At 36.9% G+C, this 23,819-nt stretch overlaps 1 protein-coding gene across 1 annotated transcript in view; it reads right to left on the bottom strand.

Annotated features, from left to right (window-relative positions):
* The window catches only part of LOC145994474 (lipase 3-like), a 54,195-nt gene that overhangs the window by 24,225 nt on the left and 6,151 nt on the right, over positions 1-23,819 (bottom strand). The window contains exons 3-7 of the mRNA XM_083130609.1: positions 18,919-19,036; positions 13,891-14,134; positions 12,737-12,895; positions 6,384-6,468; positions 1,586-1,728 (exon numbers count right to left, since the gene is read on the bottom strand). Coding sequence (XP_082986735.1) covers positions 1,586-1,728; positions 6,384-6,468; positions 12,737-12,895; positions 13,891-14,134; positions 18,919-19,036 — 749 coding nt within the window. The remainder of the gene's footprint in view (positions 1-1,585; positions 1,729-6,383; positions 6,469-12,736; positions 12,896-13,890; positions 14,135-18,918; positions 19,037-23,819) is intronic.

The following is a 23,819-nucleotide window of genomic DNA, read 5'->3' as shown; positions in this document are numbered from 1 at the left end:
GAAGCGTGGACATGTACTACACGCCCAGCGAATTCAAAGCCCGGAGACCCATGACCGTCATCAACACATCTAAGAGGAAGAAGGTTGTGGTCAACGATCGAACCAACATCAAGGTCGTCTGCGAGTTCCACGATGCCTTGCCCGAGGATACCCTATGCAGTGTCATCCTGATTGCAGAGAAGTCCTTCGCCTACGACGTGAAGAACGAGAGGGTCACGGAGCAGTTTTAAAATTCATAAAAAATTGCCACATACTAAAAATCAACATCCAACACATTTTAGGTTATATAAAATTTGTGAAAACCTTATAATACTGAAATATTAAAACAAACAGAGTCCCTTGTAGGTTAGTTCGGTGCGTAAATAAAAAAATGATAGGTTAAGTTATATCACTTAGGATCGTAAAAAAAATTAAAAAATCGTAAAAAAAAAAAAGATAGGTTAAGTTGTATCACGTAAGATCGTGATATACCTACCAAGTATAAATGGAAAAAATGAGTGCAGTGAAAATTTGTACTAAAACATCGCTAAACGCTATAACATCGACAAAAAATTGTCAAAATATGTCAAAAACTTATATTCGATTGATAAAAAAAAAACCTACAAAATATGATCCTCAAATGATGACGTTCAAACAGTGCATAAATAAAAAAAATGATAGGTTAAGTTATATCACTTAGGATCGTAAAAAAAATTAAATAATCGTAAAAAAAGGATAGGTTAAGTTGTATCACGTAAGATCATAATATACCTACCAAGTACGAGTGGGGGAAAAATGAGTATAGTGAAAATTGTACTAAAAACATTGCTAAACGCTAAAACATCGACAAAAAATTGTCAAAATATGTCAAAAAGTGATATTCAATTGATAAAAAAAGAGGATACCTACCAAGTACGAGTGGGGGAAAAATGAGTATAGTGAAAATTGTACTAAAAACATTGCTAAACGCTAAAACATCGACAAAAAATTGTCAAAATATGTCAAAAAGTGATATTCAATTGATAAAAAAAGAGGATACCTACTAAGTACTACTTTGAAACAACTAATATACACTACTGCAATTATTCGAAAAAAGTTTCTTATGTTTGAATTTGTGTTTTAAGCAGGCAGGCTTGTTAAAGGTCCAGGAATCCATAAATTCTAATTGGTTCTATTGGGTTTCGCTGCAGGACCGGAATATTTTTTCTCGCACAATTTAAATTCGGTCCAAGTTGCGTATTTTCATTGAAAAAACGTTCCTGGACCGTATTTAAATTGATCCTGAAAAAAGGTTCCTGGACCGAATTGAAATTCATCCAGAAGAAACGTTCCTGGACCGTATTTAAATTGATCCTGAAAAAAGGTTCCTGGACCGAATTGAAATCCTATACAGGTAATAAGGTTCTTTACGGTCCAGAACCCATTTACGCTTGCTGATTTTCTCTCCTGGACTGGAATTGAATTTGTTTAAAATTGCTGAACCTTAAACAAACCCTGGTATTAAGTCCACTTTATGCACAGTAAGGCTAAGTTATTCGAAAAAAGTAACTGTTTCTTCCAACTTCCAAATATTGGTAAAAATAAACAAACATAATTGTTTACCTACCTTTGGTGCAGCGAGCAAGTCGTTGTCGCTATAATGTAGAGAGATTGGAGCCGTGATCTTGCTCAAATCATACTCCGGTGGCTTCATTTGACCGTACATCTGTAAGTTGGCGTCATATCCATAATCGAATTTCTGAAATTTCCCTGAAATGAAGACAATTGCATTCTTTGTATTTGTTATCAGGGGTGCCCACAGGGTGGATTCATGACGCGTCTGCGTCATGGGAATTTTTGGGTGAACAAAATTTGAGAGTTTACCTACCAATTCAACATATCTTCACACAAAAATGGGGAATTGTTTCGTTAGATTGACTTTTAGTTATGGTTATTATAACTTGAGAAGTTTAAAAACAAGACGCTGCAAATAGCTGTTGCGCAGCTCACACAACATTTCCCCACTCCATTCTCCCCGCATCGACGTTGGTTCGCAGAGTTGCAACCTGGAGGGAGCAGAATGGTCTGAGGATTTTCAATGAAATTTGTATTCCCTTTTTCCTGGGATGTTTTCTACCTGTCGGAGTACAGAACGTCAGCTCACCTTTCGCCAACGACTCTTTTCCTTCTTTTAAAACTTGAACTCCCCGATGGCGCAGTGGTACCGTCGTCGCCTTGTAATCAAAAGATCCCGGGTTCGATTCCCGGTGGAAGCACATAGTGGTTCTGATCCCACTTTAAACTATACTTTATCTTTACTGTGTATAAAGTGGACTTAAAATAACAAATCAATCCAATCCAAGTCTTTTAAAACTTGAGAAACCATCCATTTAGATACTCCCGTGGCGGCGCTTGTGGACTCGACAACATTATACTTAAGTTTATGTAACTCCTTCTGATTTCGCAAATATGTTGCAACATTGTAATCAATTTATCTGGCCTGTCCTCTAAGGGGCTTTCCAGAGCAGATTGTGGATTTCGTTGGACCCGGCATGATTTGATTTTTGCATTTCAAAAATATGTAGCCAAGAGTAAAGAGCAAGAATATTTCAATGCTTTAAAAAGGAACACAGGCAAGCGTGTTATCAGATTGCCTTCTCGTAGTGATTGTTGTACGATAAACAAAAGAACCCCCACCCCACTCGACTTTTAAAATATATCAGGCCACTGCTCGATGTCGCATTCAGAAAATGAAGTCATTCGCCCAGTATTTTATCTTCGTTATAAACGTTAACGCGCGTGCGTAATACTACAGTTTACGATCCGCGCACCGCACGAAATTTCAAAGACCGGATTAAATCAAATGAACCACTGATAAACTGATATGAGCCGGCACCGTCAATCTACACAGAAAAAATGTTTGTCATATTTGTTTTAGCTTAATTTTGCTGAGTTGGCACCACTCGAAGTCTCAAGGCCAGACCTGTACGTAGAAGAGTGGTGGGGAGGATGACGTAATAGGAAGTGCTCCGCAGCGATCTGCGCATATCGGGACTTACTTGTCAGGCTATAGATGTTCAGCATCTATTTCGTGATATAACAACTTCCACAACAATACTATTTCCGGTAGCAAACATGAAAGTGAGCCGTACTTTTTCTTTCTTTAGTCTTCTAATTTCAACTACAATGCAAGGTTTCGAATGTCATGCACCTTTCAATTGTTGGCATCTCGGTCAGTGGTAAACAATGTCTGGTGTTTGCTTTCAGTTTTAGTGTTGGATGATTTCATGCACGATTAGTTTCGCTTGTATGTGTTCCTATGCTACGACTGAATGGATAATTGTAAAATACTGTCAGTTTTCGTTGCCCAAAGCTTACATATTTCGAAAATTTATTTTTTAAAAAAGTTTAGTAATTGCTAAATTAAGAGAAAGACTCTCAGTGATAAATCATAAGCAACAAAATCTAAATGTTCTAAAATTTGATACAGGAAAGTTTACTGATGAAAGAATTAAGAAAGATTACCAAATTAAACTGTCAAATAGATTTGATGTTTTGCAGGATTTAAATGATGATGAAAATATAAATCAAGCAGACGTAAATAAGAATTGGGAGCACATACGTAATGCAATAGAATCAGCAGCTAAAGAAAGTATAGGATACCATAAACCGAGAAAAAGTAAGCCATGGTTTGACAATGAATGTCATAATCTAATAGAATTAAGAAATCAGGCTAGACTTAGATGGTTAAATAACTCTGATGATACAAATCTAAACAATTATAATAGAATAAAGCGAGAAGTTAACCGCACGTTTAGAAGTAAAAAAAGAGATTACTTGAAAAGCAAAATTAACGAAATTGAAACAAACAGCAAAAATAAAAATATTAGAGATTTATATAAAGGTGTAAATGAGTTTAGAAAGGGGTGGCAACCTAAAGTAAACTTGATAAAAGATAAAGATGGTGATTTTCTAGCTGACCCAAGCCATATTCTAAATAGATGGAAGAACTACTTTAATGACCTTTTAAATGTCCATGTAGGAGATAAATCAGAAATAAATGAAGTCCACACAGCAGAACCTTTAGTTCCAGAACCTAACTTGACTGAAGTTAAAGATGCTATTAAAAGGCTAAAGAATAACAAAGCACCTGGCATTGATTTAATACCAGCTGAGCAAATTAAATATGGTGGAAATTCATTAATATGTCATATTCATAAATTAATTTGTTTAATATTGAATAAAGAAGAAATCCCTCAACAGTGGAAAGAATCCATAATTGTTCCTGTGTTTAAAAAAGGTGATAAAATGAACTGCAATAATTACCGTGGAATTTCTCTACTCTCAACAACATATACAATATTATCTAACATTCTTTTAACAAGACTAACCCCATATGCTAATGAAATTATAGGTGATTATCAATGTGGATTTAAACGTAACAGATGAACTACAGATCAAATTTTTCACATCAGACAGACACTTGAAAAAAAGTGGGAATATCATCAAAATGTCCATCAGCTATTCATTGATTTCAAAAAAGCATATGATTCGGTCAAAAGAGATAAATTATACAATATATTAATAGAGTTTGGAATACCTAACAAGCTTGTTAGTATGATAAAAATATGCACCAGTGAAACAGAAAGTAAAATTCGTGTGGGTATTAATATGTCTGACAAATTTACAATTCATGATGGGTTAAAACAAGGATATGCATTATCTCCATTGCTCTTCAATTTTGCCTTAGAATATGCTGTTAGGAAGGTAAAAGAAACTAACGACGGACTAGAATTAAATGGTGTGACTCAGTTGTTAGCATATGCAGATGATGTAGACTTACTAGGGGATGATGTGAATACAATTAAGAATAATGCTAAAATATTTTTCAAAACTGCTAAAGAGATAGGTTTGGAAGTTAACAAAGAGAAAACTAAATATATGCTTACAGGCCGAAACCAAGTGTTAGGTAATAATCAAAATCTAATTATTGATAACAACTCGTTTGAACCAGTTTCCAAATTCAAATACTTAGGAGTAATATTAACAAATGAAAATTATATTAAAGAGGAAATAAAGAGTAGGCTTAATTCAGGAAATGCATGTTACTTCTCTCTTCATAAACTTTTGTCTTCTCGTTTAATATCTAAGAAACTAAAAGTTAAAATATACAAAACAGTAATTTTGCCTGTAGTATTATATGGATGTGAAACTCGGTCCCTTACATTGAACGAGGAACATAAATTGAGAGTATTTGAAAATAAGATCCTTAGGAAAATCTTTGGACCTAAAAGGGATGAGGAGACAGGTGAATGGAGAAGGTTACATAATTTAGAACTACGTAATTTGTATTCATGTCCAGATATTATTAGAATAATTAAATCAAGAAGACTTAGGTGGGCAGGCCATGTGGCACGAATGGGAGACGAAAGAGGAGTTTACAGGATTCTTGTTGGGAAACCTGATGGTAAGAGACCTGTAGGAAGGCCAAGACGAAGATGGAGGGACAACGTTGAGATGGACCTAAAGGAAATCGGTAGGGATGGAAAAGAGTATATAGATCTTGCTCAAGATAGGGAAAGATGGAAGGCCTGTGTTGCTGCAGCCATGAACTTTCGGGTTTAAGAAGGCTAGGGAGTTAGTAGTTAGTTAGATTTTTTAAAAAAGTGAAATCAAATTATCCACATTCAAACAAAAATCAATAACTGTGTGTTTACCCAAACTATATTCGTGTGTGTAATGGGGGGCGGGGTATGATGAACAATTCTTTTGGGGGGATTTTGATGCAGGACTTTGGGGGGATGCGTCCACAGCCTTGGGGGGATGGGCACCTCTGTTTGTTATAGTATAAAATATAAAAGTTTCAATCAGCAAACGAATACAGATGCAACAAACTGATTTCAATTGATTGTTGTCATTAGCGTCGCTTTTCTGCCACTTTTGATTAATCGCGACGACGAGGATGAGTGCCGATATGATGAAATTAATGAAAGGACACTCGCATAGAATACTCATACCCAGACTGGGATTCGAACCGCTGTGCCAACCACAAGATGACAGATGTAAGACACATTTCTTGCCCTATGTTCTGAATGAAATGAAACTTCTTGTACAAAGAATCAAAGAGATAGGAAATAATAATAATAACAATACTGCTGAATTTTACATGATTAAGTCCAAATTAAGACTTGATGTAGTGATTAATTAATAAGCTTACAAAATGTTAAAATAATATCACGTAATATCTATATGCTTTGATGTCTAATAACTTATTTTCAAATATATATAACAAAATATAATCATTAAATAAATAAATAAATGTACCTTACAGTGTATTTAATTAGACTTTCACTTCAGAGCAATGTGAAGAAAGAAAATGTTCAAAATTTCCGTCTTCATATAACAGTTTTCCACTTGTTCCTCACCTGATCTAATCACTTGGCCATAATGAATCAGGTCTCTGGTGGATGTCCCTGCAGGAGTATGGCCCAGAAGGACAGGTAGTAACTCCTGGAATTAGACAAAAAAAATGATTGATGTAAGCAGTGGCGGCGATTGGGTTCCAAAACCGGAAGAAAGATGCCAAAACTGAAGGGGGCAAAGGCAGTATATTGTCCCTTTGTATATAAGGTTTAGCACAGTGCGGGTGCAGAAGTAGCGAAAAGTGGTGGGCACTGCCCCCTACGCCCCCCTAATTGCCGCCAGCGGATGTAAGATTTAGAAATACTACCAGTAAATTAATATGTCGGTGAGACCAACTCGCACGCAAATAAGTGTACGACAAGGGGCCACCTGCATGTACTTGAAGTTGAAGAAAGTTATTTCTATGCAGAAAACCAAATTCGACTGTTGTATTCATACCGTTAACAATAATGCAAGAAAGTTACAATTTCAAAATCCTTGTAAACGAGCGGACATATACATTTACTGTGTCTTAAACAAAATTAAAACATAGTTAATACATATAGAAAATATAGCAAGTTGGAGGAGCTGTATTTACTCTTTAACTACGATATGTTTCGTAGTAGAAGCTAACTAGAATCTTGGATATAAATTTGGTGAAGAATAGGAAGGACTGTTATATTTTCAATTACGCCATTAATTCTTATTAGCATTTTTCTATTTTACACCTCGTTTAGATTAACTTTGCAATTACGATAAGCAAAATATATGAACTGTCTACAAATAATAAATATGTGAAGAATTCGCGTTGAAAAGCAATGTTGGTTCACCAATATCATGCCAAGATTTCTGAAGTCTCGAAGAATATGAGAACTACAGGTTTCCCCGTGACTTAAACTAGCGACACTAGCGCCACTGCTTCCAGGATAGGGTATCAAATGCGATGGTGGATCGATAGAACGAAACCGAGTGGCTCGGACACTAGGGTCTTCCTATTCGCACAACAGTTTTGCTACCTTGTGTTCTGACGTCAGACGAGGAATACCTACGAGGTTAGGTTAAGTTCCATTAGCATAAATACAATTTAAAGTTATTATTTATGCTAAGATAACTAAGCATAGCTAGCCTAATCTAACAACGTAGGCATCTAGCATAAAATTAAAAGGATTTCTTCCGTGACGTCAGAACACAAGGTTGCTCAAGTGGTGTGCGATAAGTGAGACCCCCAGACACTAGCCTCGTCTAGATTTAACAGAGGTCTGTCTTATTCTCGAAATATAAGACGAGTCCGAGACTACAGCGCCTTGAATATGTAGTGTGGAAAACGGCACGATTCTGCGCTTCCAGGCGGTTCCTCTGCATTATGTTCCGCTAGAGGCGCTGGTGTCGGAACCACTAGGTGGTATTCGTCTGCTTATAATGGAGGTAAATGGATTTTTTGTTGCAACGTCTGATTCATTTACATGAAACATTTCTATGAATGTGATAATTGCTATGACATTTGGTACAGTGGTCGTGAACATATTAACGGACATTCTAGACAGTCGACCTCGTCCTGTTATTGTGACTTTCATTAATAATACGGGAGAAAATATACGCGTGGAATGCTCTTGGTAACTCTAAATTTTTGTAGCCTATATGAATTAGGTTCATATTATTATTATCATCATCATCTCTTTTAAAGAAATACTCACTGAAGTATTTATATTTACTGTCGTTTGTCTTCCGCTTGAAACTAATCGCGGCGATGATGAAAACTGATGATTGCATGAAACTACAAAGGAAAATCCACATAACTTTCTTAGTGCCATTGACATGAGTGTAAGGAAACTTTCAGACCAATGGGACAAGCGACACGGGATGCTCACACTGATGTGACACGGACACTTCCAGACTGTAAAATAGCATTCATTGCGCATGAGGGTCCAGCAAACCGTTCAGCACACGTTCATGTTTCGTATTCACGTGGTGCTTGTTACTTCGGTCGGAAAGCTCCTTAAAGGAAGGGTACTCAGTACCAGGGGTGCCCATCCCCCCCCCCAAGGCCAATGGGGCAATCCCCTCCCCCCAAAAGCCAATGACGCATTTCCCCAAAAATTGAATGAAGCACCTCCTCCCAAGTTCATGCCATAATCCTCCAAAAGTATTTAATTAGGACAGTGTTCCCGGATATTTATTTATTATTATTATTATTATTATTATTTTAGTTTTAATGAACACTACACTTGATACTCCCCGTCCTGAGTTATTCCTTTTCTTCATCTAACATGTCATTATCACATCAAATACTGTGTAGTGCAAAGTGGAGACTCGATTATTTGTTTTGCGTCTAGTATGAGCAAGGTTTTCCATTAATCAGGGGATAAGAGATGAATTGCCACATCAAACTACATAGTATGAATATAAATATAACTCTAATATATATAACGTCATAAAATGCAATATCATTTTTAATCTGATTAAATTTATATGAAATAACAATATGCGAGTTCTGTTAAGAGAAAATAGACTGCATATTTGGAAATACAATAGGTAATTATAATTATATGAATTTAAGTAAAGACATGTATTGACTTTATACTATTTACTTATTGTGCTCATTCATTAAAACATGTATATGAACAAAATGTACAATTGTTTTCTTAGTAAGAACTAAAAACTTAATATCTTGTAGAAATAAACCAATTAATCGTATTTATTGAACCACAGCTTACACAGTACATTTTTATGACGACATAAGATATCTTAAGTTCTCAGAGTATCACGTGAATGGTAAGCCATATTACCCTTTTTGTTTTGTTTTTTGATTACTCATTGAAAAAGAATATCGGAAGTAAGTAGAACGTTTGTACTGTTTTCAAATTAATGTTTATTTACAAGATTGATACTAAAACAAACTTTCGTATGAAGATCTTAAAATAAGCTTTGTCTCTGAATACTGGACCTTGCGAATTTATCTATTATTTCATCATGTAAAATTTGTGCAAGAATGTCACTACACAAAACAAGCAAACTTGACAATCATGAATCCACCAAACTGGAACGCAACCTACTTTTAATAACCTTTAATCGATCATCACCCCAAGACCGTGGATGCATTCATTACCTCCCCAAAATAGTTCATCTTAATCCCCCCCAAATAGTTTGGATGAATAAGTAATAATTGATGTTTATTTTAATACAATACCATGTTAAACTGTCCATATATTTTTAATAGTTCAGTTTTGAAAATAACGGAAAGCTAGCACATTGATTGGTTAAATGTAAAAAGTTAAATTATATAAATATGCATTTAAACAGTGTTTGTGAAGGGAAAATAAGATTTATGAGGTTTATGAACCCACAATTTTAGTATTTAACAGAAATTGTTACACAATTTAAGATAGAAAATTCAACCTGGGCAAACCAAATAACATGCTGCAGCCGTGTGATCGATTCAGTTATTGTTTCACGAGACGTTACAGAACCTTAGCTAGACAATCCTACGCTAATGGCGAGAATTTAATACGGATCCTCCTTCAAAGAATCCGCCCCCTCTGCTTGGGGTAAATATAATTATTTTAGTAATCCATAGCAATAAATTCTTGGATCCTATCTTCAGTGCAAATGTCACTTGTTAAGGTAAAATTGTCCTGCGACGAGATGTTATAAATGCGAAGGAATTTGATATTATATATTTTTATTTTTATTGTTTTATCACGTAACGTGCAAGGTGTTACTATATGAAGTACACTTAGTACAGCATACAAAGAATTAATACTACAATAATACTGTTAATAGAAGTACATCATCCATATGATGCACCTGCATTAAATTGAGCAGAATACCAACACTACAAGCATTATATTTAAAGAAGTGATGTTATGAATCAAGATCGAGAAAGTAGTTCATGTCTTGTAATGCAGCTATAGTATAAAACTTTAGTAAAATAAGAAATACGCATTTTTCTAACACAATATTGCGAGTGAAGCGAGGAAGAAAATTTTTTACATTAATTTCTTTGAAGTCTTTCAAGAGTATTAATTTAATGAGATGTTAATACTTTTTTATGACCCCGCGATATTTACTCTCTTTCAGATTATCTTTTCGCACATTTGGCGCCAAAAACGTATGGATACCATATCGCTAAATATAATCCCCTAAATATAATATTCGAACTCTCCCCCATTACAGAAATCCATGACAATCTAAGATTTAACACTTTATTTATTGATTGAGTTGGTATTTTAAATCCACTTTATGAACAGTAAGGCTAATCGGGACTGGACCTACAGTTTAAAGTGGGATCCGAACCTATGCCATGTGCGTCCACCGGGTATCGAACCTGGTACCCGTTGATTACAAGGCGATTAACGCTTTATAAAGAGCATCATATTTCCCCCCTTAAATTTAATACTCAATCCTCCCACCAAAATGCCAATTTTAGACTTACTGTTTATGTTGAAGAGTGGATGCTGCCTCCTCCAAACAAATAATTTTCAGTCACCAGAATTTTCGCAACAGTCTAGACAATAGTAATATACAAGATTTGGGTACTCCTCAATTTAACGCTCAAACCCCCCTTTACTAAAATACCCTCTATAATCTAAGACTTGAGACTTATATTCAAGAGTTGGATACTGCCCCGCAACGCTTAATTCAGAAATTAAAATAAGGCATAATATTTTGGAGGTGGATATTTCTCTCACCCCCTCCCTTCGATAACACCCTTAAACACTTTCTTTCCTTCATCTAATGGTTTAAATATGGTGCATTTAAGGTGTAAAAGTTTTACATATATTTTGTGGGAGGTATCCAATTCTTGGGTATTACTATTGTCTTAGATTGTTGCGGAAATTCTTGTGTGGAGACTAAGAATTAATTTTTTGGAGGAGGCAATATCCACTCTTCAATATCAACAGTAGGTCTAAAATTAGCTTGAAAATTATGGTGCTAGGATTGAATATTAAATTTAAAGAGGGAGATAGGAAGCTTTTGATAAAGTGTTAAATCTTAGGTTGTCAAGGAATTTCTGTAGTGAAGAGAGAGTTTGAACATTTTTGGAGACTGTATTTAGCAACGTTTACATTTTGGAGACTGTATTTAGCGACGTTTAGACCCCGAACGTGCCAAAATAGAAGCTCGAAAAGACTAATTAATTATCTCGGGATCCTAAGAAAGTGCGGACACCCCATTAAATTAATATTCTTGAAAGCCTTCAAAGAGATGGATAAAAAAAAAATATTTTCTTGCTCGCTTCGCTCGCAAGGATATGTTGCAAGAATGCGCATTTCTCTGGCGCTATGCTAAGGTGAACGTGAAGTTTTATGCTATAGCTGCATTACAAGACATAAGCGATATTCTCGATATTCATTAATAACATCACTTAATGCTTAGTGTTGGTATACTGCTTAATTTAAAGCAGGTGCATCATTTGGAACTCAAATAAATGGAATCCACATTTCTAACTTCACGCCACAGAAACATTTTACTTTAACAAGTTAAATTTGCACTGAAGATAAAATTCACGTAATTATTGTTATGGGTTACTAAAATAACTATATTTACCCCAAGAAAACGGGGGGGGGGGGGTGAGTTCTTTAAAAGTTCTTTATTGTCCTGAACTTTATTCTGTGGGGATAACTTTATGGTTGGAGTGCGCGAATAATATAATTTGAGGGGGGGCGCATGACATGATTTTGGGAGGGATTGCGCCATTGACCTTGAGGGGATGGGAACCCCTGCTGAAAACTAATCGTTCACTAACATTTAACCGCTGGTTCTGGTCCTTATTCCGCCCAACCCTGTGGCCGAGTGGTTAGCACATTTCGCTGCGACGCCAAGGGTCCCGGGTTCGAATCCCGGTCGGGCTTGGTTGTTTGTGAATGTCCATTCATCAATTTCATCATTTCATCACTCATCCCCATCTTCGCAAATTAGCCAAGAGGCACAAAACGCGAAGTAAAATAAACTAAATCAATCAATCAATCATGGTCCTTATTCCATTTTGACGTTATGTTCATTTCTCTCCTTAACTGCATGGAAAATGAACCTTATGTATCTAATAGATTTGGACCATACGATTTCACTCATTCAAATCACTCGATTCAGCAACTGAATGAATCGGATACTCTTTCATTGCTGTAGCCGATTAAAGTTAACCGATTAATAGGTTACAATTCGGCTACGGACAGTTTGAAATGTTCTTAGAATAATCGAGGATTGATAAAAAAGATCGAATATCTCGAAAAATTAATCGAAATAGTCGATTATTTTAATCGATTATGCCCATCACTAGCTTGACCTAAGATCCGGTCTGGTTGGTACTATATCTATATGTCTGTAGGCTGAAACTTTGAGTGAACTACAAAGAAGGAAAGAAGAAATGTATACTCACTCTATCTAGCTGCTTGGAGTCGTAACCAACTATTAGGAAAAGTACATTTGTGCAAACTTCTTGGAACGGAGCATTCTTCCTGCAAATAAATTCTCCCAGAAGTTCTGTGAGACCGACATGAGGTAGAAACTCGTACATTCCTATAAGAGTGCTCAGCAACTTGAAAAATAACAGAGAAAGATGTTTAGGGTACATTGCAATGATGTAAGAATATGAAGTCAATGACAGAAAAATATATTAAGCAAAACGATTTGATTTTTGTCATTTAGCGTCACTTTTCTTCCACTTTTGTCTAATCTCATCATTATATGATGAAATTGATGAAGGGACACTCAAAAAAATAACAAATTTTGGGATTCAAACACGGAACCGTTTTACTTATATAACATGTAATGCATACCTATTACCCACAAAATATACTACTAATGACTTATTACATACCCTTACTTCACAGTTTAACTACTACTCAATTCAAGGCATTATTCTGTCATTGTATAATATTTTATTATCTTTATTGTATTATCATGATTGTTAGTTTCTTGTCTTATTGATTCATTGTATATGTGACAAGGGTTGGTTGTAAGAACAGTCCATGGAGCCGAAACACGCTTGCTTAAATAAAGACTCATCCTATTCTATTCTATTCTACGACAAAAAGTAACCTTTCACAACAGACAAGCTACAGTAAAAAGAGCAATTCATAGACATACACAAAACACACACGCCCTCCCCCCCCCCCCCCATACACAGACATTCTCCGTGCAAGAAATGGTGCACATGTTGAAGTTTGTAGATAAAACAAAGAAATGTATTTTCGGGGACATTTCGAAAACACAGCATATTTTGTACTTAAATTAAACTTTTTGAGTGTTGACGCCACTTTCAGAAACCCACGTCTCTACCTACCGTACTTTATGTATAATATTTTTTTAAAATCAGGAAAAGACTTCATGCTCACCCTGTATACATCACTGAGTGTGTGTATATCAGACGGGTAACTTCACATAAATATTGGGGTTGCAAGATTGACAACAGTATATTTTTTTGTATACATCTTGAGGAATTTTGAGGGGAAGCAGAAACTACCTTACCCCCTAAAATCGACGCCTATGGTGTATATGTGTATATATATAAATATTCAGTGAGTAGCTTACCCATAGCTGGTCAAGGAAAGGAATTGCCAATCGAATAATGCTGGTAGTGTGGGTCAGCCTTGCCACTGGTGCCAGGTAAATCGCTATCTTCATTTTGTCATTGTACTCTGGCTTCTCGGACAGTAATATCATGCTCATTGTAGTGCCCATCGAGTGCCCGATGTAGTGTAGTCGTTCTTGGCCTGTGTACTCCAACGCGTAATCAATTTGAGCGGGCATGTCGTACACAGCTTTCTCGTGCCAGCTGGAATAATAAATAATAATTAAATTGTATGTGATGAATAGAACTGAAACCTCATTTTACGTTATTTCATAGCAAGTAATTAAATCAGTGGTGTATTCTGAAATTTTGACCTGGTTTACCGCAATAATTCTTATTTTTCCTATGTATTTATTATACAAAAATCCGACAAACTTCAATGTTTGCAGCCATATATATATATATATATATATATATATATATATATATATATATATAACATTATAACTTGTTTACCGGCGATAACATGGGAGAATATTGGTTAAATAAGCAATATCAATCGTAAAGTCGATGACTTTAGAACTCTCAACACATTACCTTCAAAAATTGATTGGAACTTTACCATCGAAAAGCTGCGCTGCTCTAAATGTAACTCTGTGGGCCTCCCCGAAGGCGCAGTGGTTAGGCTTGTAATCAAGGTATCCCGGGTTCGATTCCCGGTGGAGGTATATAGTGGTTCAGATCTCACTTTAAACTGTATGTCCAGTCCCGATTAGCCTTACTGTGCATAAAGTTGACTTAAAACTCCAAATCAATCAATCGAAAAGTAACTCGGGCATAGTTAAAGTTACTCTTTTCTAAATGTAATTTAGTTACTAACGTACTAACCCAGGACCCCTTGTAATCAAGGGGTCCTGGGTTCTATACTTGGTGCTGGTGGACGCACACAGTGGTTCGGGGATCATACTTGAAACTACAGGTCCAGTCCCGATTAGCCAATCTGTGCATAAAGTGAGCTTTAGAACTCAAACCTATATCAGTTAAGATAACTGTAAGTTACTTTTTAGAGCTACTTTATTCCAGAAAATATATAACTCGTATAACATGTTTCATGAATGAAGTTCAAACAAGGCTGGTTTTGTTTTCACTGATAACGATATAAAATTGGCACAAATCTACATTAATTTATAAATAATTCCATGTGTTCAAATGTGAACAAATAGAGAGATCAAATACAGAAGACAGTCCATGGTAAAACTTGTGTTTGGGAAAACGAAATACACGACTCAGAACATTTGCTCGTAACAAATATGAAGTTTAAAACTGTATGTAGATTGTTTACCAGATCATGATTTTTATTCATCACTGTTGAAACTTGAAAGCAAAAAAAAAAGAACAAGTACGTACAAAGGCGTATGTAGGGGGTGAACATCACCTTGCAATTTTACAAGGGTTTTTAACAGGGTTTTTTTTTTGGAGAGAATTTAACTAAAATATTTTTTTTAAAATACCGGAAATGTTTGGAATGTACATATAATGAATATACAACGACAATACCATAAATAATTTGATTTGATTTTTGTTTTTTGCGTCGCTTTTCTGCCACTTTTGGCTAATCGCGCCGATGAGGATGAGTGAGGACATTCTCAAAGAACAACATGCCCAGGCCGGGATTCGAACCCGGTGCCCCTGGCGACACCATAAATAAATTGACATATCAAAATGTAATCATTTCTGTGCTTCATTTCAAGATTTTCACCTTGTGCTCTATATGATACGCGGATAACGCAACACTTCCATTTGAATTTCGGGAGCTAGCTTCACAGCATACCGCTTTACGTCATCAGATCGTACGCATTTTCAGTAAACACAAACACGACTAAACCTTATAAAATTATAATAACCTACGTATGTCTGTATAAAATCCTCTTTCCAGTTACAGGAATATTTTTTCATGCAATTCTATACAAGTTATTTTGCAGTGAATAAAGTTCAAGGTTGGCCCACGTGACTCCGGAAGAAACGTAGGCAATTGTTCTTGAGGTTAATTCGTGGAAATGTAGCCAGGCATTGTCCAATTAAGCCGACCCAGCAAACCAAGCAGTCCATCTCTCATTGTTCTCCATTCCTCGTAAACGAGAAGTTCAACGCAAGAATTGTTGTCTACCGTCAGAAATGCTGAATCCAACATCCTTTAGTTTCACTAAACTGGGCATAAAAGTGAATACTGCACACAAACATTTCTAGCAAGTCTGGAGCAAAATTCATGAGCTTTCACGTTCTCGTAAAGGGATATGTATAAAGTCTAAAGTTCATACATAAGGTGTAAAGGTATCTCGTGTGCATTACACCGTACCATGAAGGCAGATTGGTGGGTTGGGTAGGAGGGGGGTCAAAACCTTGGGCATAGTGAAGGTTATTTAATCGAATCAGAAACACTGAATTTAATTTATGGACATTTTCGTAACTTATCAATTACATTGAGAAATATAAACCACATTAAAATTACCACAGAATATACATTGTAGTAGATTAACGTAAAATTCAAGAGGGGTTGTTAAATTATTTTAGCCCAAAATCAATCGACTTCAATCGCATTTGGAGCAATGGTGAAGTGATCAGTATCATTCTCCGGACGCCTTTACCTCCACAGGGTTTCCTCCAGGTCAGTGGCACAGAAAATTGAGAGCATGGCCGAGATTACAGAAACTATCAGTGGGGTTCAATTTACTGCAGCCCAAGAATGGTATAGTTTTAATAGTTGTAATTTGTTACTATTTATTTATTATTAACATTGATTCTACATTGGACTTCATTAGAGTTATACTTTTTCTTTAGTGTGGGTCTGTGCATGCTAAGGTGATCAGACGTTCCTCCCATATTAGTCGAGACAGTCCCTTATTTTTAAGACTATGTCCCAATTTATTTTGAAGTAAAATGGGACGTCAAAATGTCCTTTTAGTGACAATGACTTATCAGCATAGAATTACTCCAACAATACACCTTCTCGACTATTACTTTGAACTATGGCTAAGCATAGGGGAGCACTTTACTTTTTTTTTATGGCTTTGGGTAGAAATATATCACATTTCAATGTCGTGCCATTTTCTTAAAATATTGAAGTTTCCTCTCTGTTTACCTGGAACCAATACCCCCGCCGAAAGATTGTTTTCGTACATGAATGGTTTGTGGACAAGTGACAAGAACGCTCATGTCAGAGACAGCTGAGAGAGAGCAGGCCCGTAGCCAGGCAGGGGCAAGGGTGGCTCAGCCCCGCCCCCCTGGAACTGCCATCAGCCCCCCTGGCACTGCCATCAGCCCCTTTGACATTAGGGAAAACTTTTTGTATAATTTGTTTAAAGTGAAGAGTGAGACTGTAGACAGCAGATATTATTATTTACTGACAACTTTCTGAAGGATAAATTCACAGAACATGAACAACAACTATTATTCGTTCATCTTATTGATGAGGGAGAATAAGAGTAAGTAGCGGAAATTCGGAAGATTCTCTGCTCTAGACTTTAGAAAGTTCTTCCAATGGGGAGCTTCTTTATCTGCACCTTCGCTGACAGAAATGTCTGACTTTGACGTTATCATGCAAATTCCCTCTGCATCTGTAGTTTTGGGATCGAAGGAGAGTTTCATTGCTTCGGCCTGGGGTAGAAGTATGTAGGCACTATGATTGAATATTGTGCATTTTTTCTTGTGTGATATAAATATCTGTATCATCAGAAGTAGTATGGAGTGTGTAGGAAGTAGACCTCGGATTTTTAGGTTCTAAAAGTGTGCTTTTAGGTTCCTAAATATGCTCTTAAAATCCTAAAAATAGGTTCGAAAACCCCTAAAACAGGTTCTAAAAATCCTAAATTAGGTCCTAAAAAGCTTAAGTTAGGCTCGAAAAATCCTGAAGTAGGTTCACAAAAACTTAAAATAGTTTAAAATTCCTGAAAAATGCTGATTAGGTATACTCACAGGCAATGAAAATGGGATACATATCCTGAAATACGCACTATTTTGCATAACGTTATGTGTGTTGCCTAACCCTACGGCGATGGCAGAACTTACCATTGGAAATTTGTTATTAAAATCCACTCTTCGCCGTACAGTTAGGCAACAATCTTTTTTCATGTTATGCACAGTCGAAGTCCGCAATTTTGTCTGCGAGGATCATGTTGTGTGCTGAAAATAATCTTTCAACAAAAACATAGTCAGTGGTGCAAACTTCAATGCTGAAATGTAAGTTTGCAAGGTATTTATGCCACAAAGCACCGAAGTTACGCGAAAGTGAGCAAGACAACACAGATCAGACCACTTTGGATTGTACAGGTAACAGTGGCACCAGACATTTCGCTTTGTTTAGAGCTCTGAAAAATCACCATGGACTTGGAGGAAAGGAAATGGACAGAGTACGTTTGAAACACGTTCGTCATTGAATTTTTTCATGACCAAACAAAGCAAATGCCTCTGTGTGACACAAAAATCCTGTAAAATAAAATCTTTAAAGATATATAAAAAGAACTTTAAAAAGGCTTGATTTAGGCGCATAAACCTAAAATCACAAGCAAAATAGTTTTTTTTTTTTAAAAAAAAAGTATTAAACTTCAACCGTTCTTGCGATTATTTTTAACAAAACGCTGATATAACTTATTATTTTTTACATATCTGCAAAGGAAAAAAATAGGTTAAAAACTTAAAATCCGAGGTCTAGTAGTAAGGAATGATTTCAGCAGCAGTCAATTAACACTTCAAGCGATGTTTTTAAAGATATAGAAAAATGTAGTATTTGTATGATATTTCTAAATTTTATATAACTTAATGAACCTCACCCCCACGCACATAATTTATCTTCATTTAATACTGTAAATTTTTTGATAATACGCTTGGTTTACAAAGCCCCCCTAATAATCCGTGAGCACCCCACCCTTGAGATCAGTTGTAGCTACGGGTCTGACAGAGAGCAAGTTTTAAAATCTAATGGACATTTTTTTAATCCCTTCTATTGTATCGGCAGCTTTCTTTATTTTCGCAATTAAAAATCATGAACTAACCTGAACTTCCAAAAATCCTCATTCGTGTCTGGGTCCATCGTGGTGTGATTTCTGGAATACGTGTTTCCTCTTGTGTTTCCTATCCAAACGTCAAAACCAAGATCAGCCATGACATACCCTGGAGAATTGAGAATATGTTTACGAGTTTCTTCAACAATAAAAAAACAACAACATTATACGTAAAAATGTGGCTGCGATACGGATACATGTTTGATTGCTTATGAGCAGATTCGAAACACTACCTCGCAAATACAGGGGCGGCGCAAGGAGGGTGCGAAGGGGTGCATGCGCACCCTTTAATTTTCTTCCGCACCCCTGTCAGCACTACTTTTTCAAAACCTATGTTCAACCTAAAACAGTTACTATTACAGTTTTATATTATGCCATGGCGTCACATTGAACACCTAATGTTAGGTACTGAAGTGAGACAGCTGTTTTTGCCTCTCCCTACAAAACATTCTCTGGTTGTCCATGTATGTCATTGGCCTCACTTGAACAAGCTGTTCCTTCAAAATTCCTGTACATGTCGTTGTTCTAAAATCAATCGAAAATGAAGCAAGTTGCTAGTGTTTTTCAGTTTCATTGGCATATTATCTAAAAGTTTATTAGTATTTGCAGTGGCGGCGATTAGGAGGGTTTGGAGGAGACTGTTGCCCCCCCCTCCCCCACTTTCTGCCAATCTTTGCTAAGCCTTGTCTACCATTTTCTACCCAGAAAAGTAAACTGTCCTTGACCCAACTGTCCTTGACCCCAAGCTTTCGCACCCAGTTGCCGCTACTGAGTATTTGATTTAGTGGGTAAAACAAGTGCATGTTTCTTTTTTCTTTATTTTCAACATCGCATCCCCTAAATTTCACCCCACACCCCCTCAGCACCCCTAGATGATTAATCCTGGCGCCGACATTGCACAAATACCACATGCACAAAAAATCCAACAGAATAAAACTTCGATGCAGAAAAGTCAAATCTCAAACCATGTTGAAAAAGAATTCTTCTGAACTAAAGTTTGCTCCAAAATTAAATAAGGTGGTAATTTGTATAGGGAAATGAGGGGGAAATTAGCTCCTCTGAACCTCCCTCTGCTGACGTGTTTTATATATTATACCCTAATGCTTCGAGAGAAGTTATTGTAATTCCCTACCACACTGGAAGTTTTCAAATATCACAGTACCTTAAACCACCCTTTTAACCTACCCTTGCCTCAAGCAAGATTGATCCTTCGCCTAAAGTTCTTGATTATTCCCTAACCTTTCGGCGCCCTAGGTACATGCCCCTGCTTCCTCCTAGTGCTTCCACACTGACGGTGCAAGGGAAGAATGAGTTGGAAGGTAGAAGTGGCGGGAATAGTCTCTGGGGGAGGTAAGGGGATACTAGCTAACCGGAGGGTGTTCGTTCCTTCTACCCCTCTGATCCTGTCACTGTTTAGCCATTTGTGTGATAAAATGCCTCAATATTTGCTTTATTTTATTTAAACTGTGTAATATATTTACCAATATCTGAAAAAATAAAAAAAATACCTGGGCAGTCGCACCCCTCCCAAGGCCCTCTGAACTGCCACAAATATTTGCCTGATGTCGGAGCCGGACCCATTATTTATCAATATCTGAAGAAAAAAATAAGGCCATTGTGAGGCTGTTGCCCACCAGCTCCCCTTCAGTGTCCTCAGGCGGGTGCGGGAGCGATCGCTTCTTCTGGTCCTTCTAATCCGCTCTTATATGCGTCTTAACATGACACAATGTTTGTGTATTTCTGTCAATATATGCGAGAAAAAATAAAATAAGGCCCGCTTGCTTCTTGGGAAGTCCGAAAATAACTAAGAACATGAAAAAAGTTTGTGCAAATCATTCAGTTTTACTGTGAAGCCCATGTTATTAAAACAAAATCCGAGGCAGAAAAAGCTGTTGAACAAACAGTTGTGATGTATGACATTGCATTCTTTTCTGTGCAATGTATACAAACGTTCATACTAACAGTTCATGCACCCTGACCATTTGAAAAAATATCTGAATAAACTTCGAAGGCAACACACAACAGCTAAACCATTCATTAACCTGTCCATGCACTTATTTTGTAAGAGAAAAACTAAATATGCTGACCAAGGTAGTAATTTATTTTATTAAAAACATAAACTAAACGTAACGTTTCAACCTTCTAGCAAGGTCTTCATCAGACTCTGTGTCAAGTACAAAAGTAACAAGATACACAAAAAGGGCATTATTCCCTCCAGACTATTAGAAAGTTGTTAGGAACTTTCTAGCAGGTGGCTTTCACTTGCCAACTGTACTTTCACCTAAAAGGCTAAACATAATTACTTTCATATAGAATGTGGTTGGACTTTTTTATCTCACGCTCTTTTTCCTTCATTTTTCTCCCTTCTCCTCTCCTCTTTCTCTCTTGTCCTTTCCACTCTTTATAACACCTTCTTCCATTCTTTGTTTAACTTCAGTCCCCCATTCCAGTTCATTATGTCTTCTTCACCTTTCTTCTCTATTTCCTTGGCTTCCTTCCATTTTCTCACTAGCATTCTCTTCTCCCTTCCTATCTGCTTAGCCTCATCCCACTCTATGTCATGTCCTGTTTCTCTCTTGTGTTTAAATATTACATTTCTCTCTCTTTTAAGTCGTACATCATCCCCATGTTGTTTCAACCTGTCTTTCAGCCTTTTTTTCGTTTTTCTATGTACACACTCTGACATTCTTTACATTTCACTTCGTAGATAATCCCTTCCTCTTCCTCTTCTCTGTTCTCCTTTTTTTCTTGCTTGCATTCTTCGCTATTCCTAAGATGCTTCTCCCTCCCCTCCTGCTAGAAAGTTACTAACATCTTTCTAATAGTCTGGAGGGAGTAATGTTTGTGTATATATAATGCCCTTTTTGTGTATGTTGTTACTTTTGTACTTGATACAGAGTCTGATGAAGACCTTGCTAGAAGGTTGAAACGTTACGTTTAGTTTATGTTTTTAATAAAATAAATTACTGCCTTGGTCAGCATATTTAGTTTTTCATAATCATGGAAACAAGGCTTAATGGTGTTATTTTGTAAGAGCATTTTAAGTAACGAAAATATGAATCAAGTGAATTATGATGGTAAGGTCAGAAGTAGGTTAGACGGGCAAAGCATCCCGAATATATCTCGGAATACGTTGAAGTAGTACGTGCGTTCACTTGCATGTGGCCAAACCATTTTAAGAATTCCAAAAAGCAATATTATGTCAGAACTTTTGTTCTGTTCATCCTCCATTTCTACGCAAGTAAAGTTACTTTCAGTTAAAAGAGGTGTTTTAAACTTTCCCTCGCGCCGAATTGTTCTTAAATTTGAATGCTGACTATAAGTAAGATTAAAATTAGATTTTGGCTGTCCGAAAGATACAAAGAACAGACTTGAAGTATAGTATTGTCGGAAGTGACGTAAGCGAGTGCAGTTCGAAAGCGCTATTTAAACGAGCAATCGAGACCACAGCGCGGAGAACGTGCAGGCTTGAGTACTTGACTCCTGCACTCGTTGTTCATTTGTTCGAAATCACCGAGGTAGAAAGCCAGCAACTTGTTGTTTGAAGTTCTTCTAAAGCCCGCATCACAAGGAACTGCATTTCCAGTAGGTATGCCCTAGTTGGCGCTGGACTGGCTACCAATTTGCTAGTTTTCGCCTCACACGATACTTATCAGCTTACTTGTCGATATACTTTTGTTCCCATACGAGGGAAGTTGTAATGGCGGCCGCGTGAGATGTAAACAATGTATCACTTCACATTTTTAAAAGCCGATAACTATTCAACCGAGAGGAATAACGTTTCGTATAAAACGTTATTAGGTACAAAACAATGGCGCTGCTTAAATACATACGTTACAACGTTTACTGTACACGTATGGAAGAATATTTTAGTTGTTTCAAATGTAAACACCGTGCACTCAGCATAGATGTTGTAACTCATCGCGGCTTTCATGCTGTATACGTTATACATTGCTGGAGTAACACTCGGAAACCACAGACAAAAGCGTTCCTTTGCACACTCACAGATTATCTTCACATTGCGAAGCTTTGCTCTGATTGGCTGTTCCATAGAATCCAGTCGAGGAAAGCAAGTAGCAATTAGAACATGTCCTATTCCTCCAAACCAGTCAAGCAGTCAGCCAGGCGGCCATGATTGCTACCTAGAAAGTTAGTTCAGCGCCAACTAGGGCATTCCTACTAGAAATCCAGTTCCGTGTGATAGGGGTTTAATGTGTGGAAATGTAAGTAGATAAGAACATTTTTAAAACGCTATGTGATTTCTATGGTGACCAACAAGTGTTTAAAATGCGGGAAAACAACGTGTCCTCAGTTTTATCTACAGATCGAAGTTGGCGCTGTAGTCGAAGTGCAATTCGAAAGAATTTTACTTCCAGTCCACGACTTCAAGGCTGATCTGCGAGACCATTCTGAGAGGATGTTGTCTTTAAGTACTGTCTTGCACCTTTCGGACACGGCCTTAGTATTTGAAATTCTGTTTTCTTGGTTAAGTTCAGTCTGTGCTGCACTTCACATTTTTACCTCACAGACCTTACAGGAACAAGAAAAGAGTTAAATTATGAGAGTTTGTTCATTTACATCTAGACCAAACCATAATGTCAAAAACTAGGACTACCACCATTTTGTTTTGTTTTGTTTACATTTCTACGGAAGTACACTGAATCTGGTCAGAATGATGCAAGGTCGGTCTCACATTAGCCCCGTCTAGTTCGCAGCACTTTTTGACTCTCTTTGCACCGTAGCGTCTAGTTGGTTACACGCAAGGTTCCGCGGAATCAGTCTTCCTCCCTGCCTGAGAAGGTCCCGCCATAACTGGGCTTTCCAACTACCCCAGCAGTCGAGAATTCTGTGACGTCATAGCGGAAGCACTTGCCTTCCTTCGCCAGTCATTT

The sequence above is a fragment of the Lepisma saccharinum genome, chromosome 10 (assembly GCF_977018435.1).
Source record: "Lepisma saccharinum chromosome 10, izLepSacc3.1, whole genome shotgun sequence".
Classification (NCBI taxonomy): Eukaryota; Metazoa; Arthropoda; class Insecta; order Zygentoma; family Lepismatidae; genus Lepisma; species Lepisma saccharinum.
The sequence above is the reverse complement of the archived record's forward strand: the minus strand, read 5'-3'. Positions and strand labels throughout refer to the sequence as shown.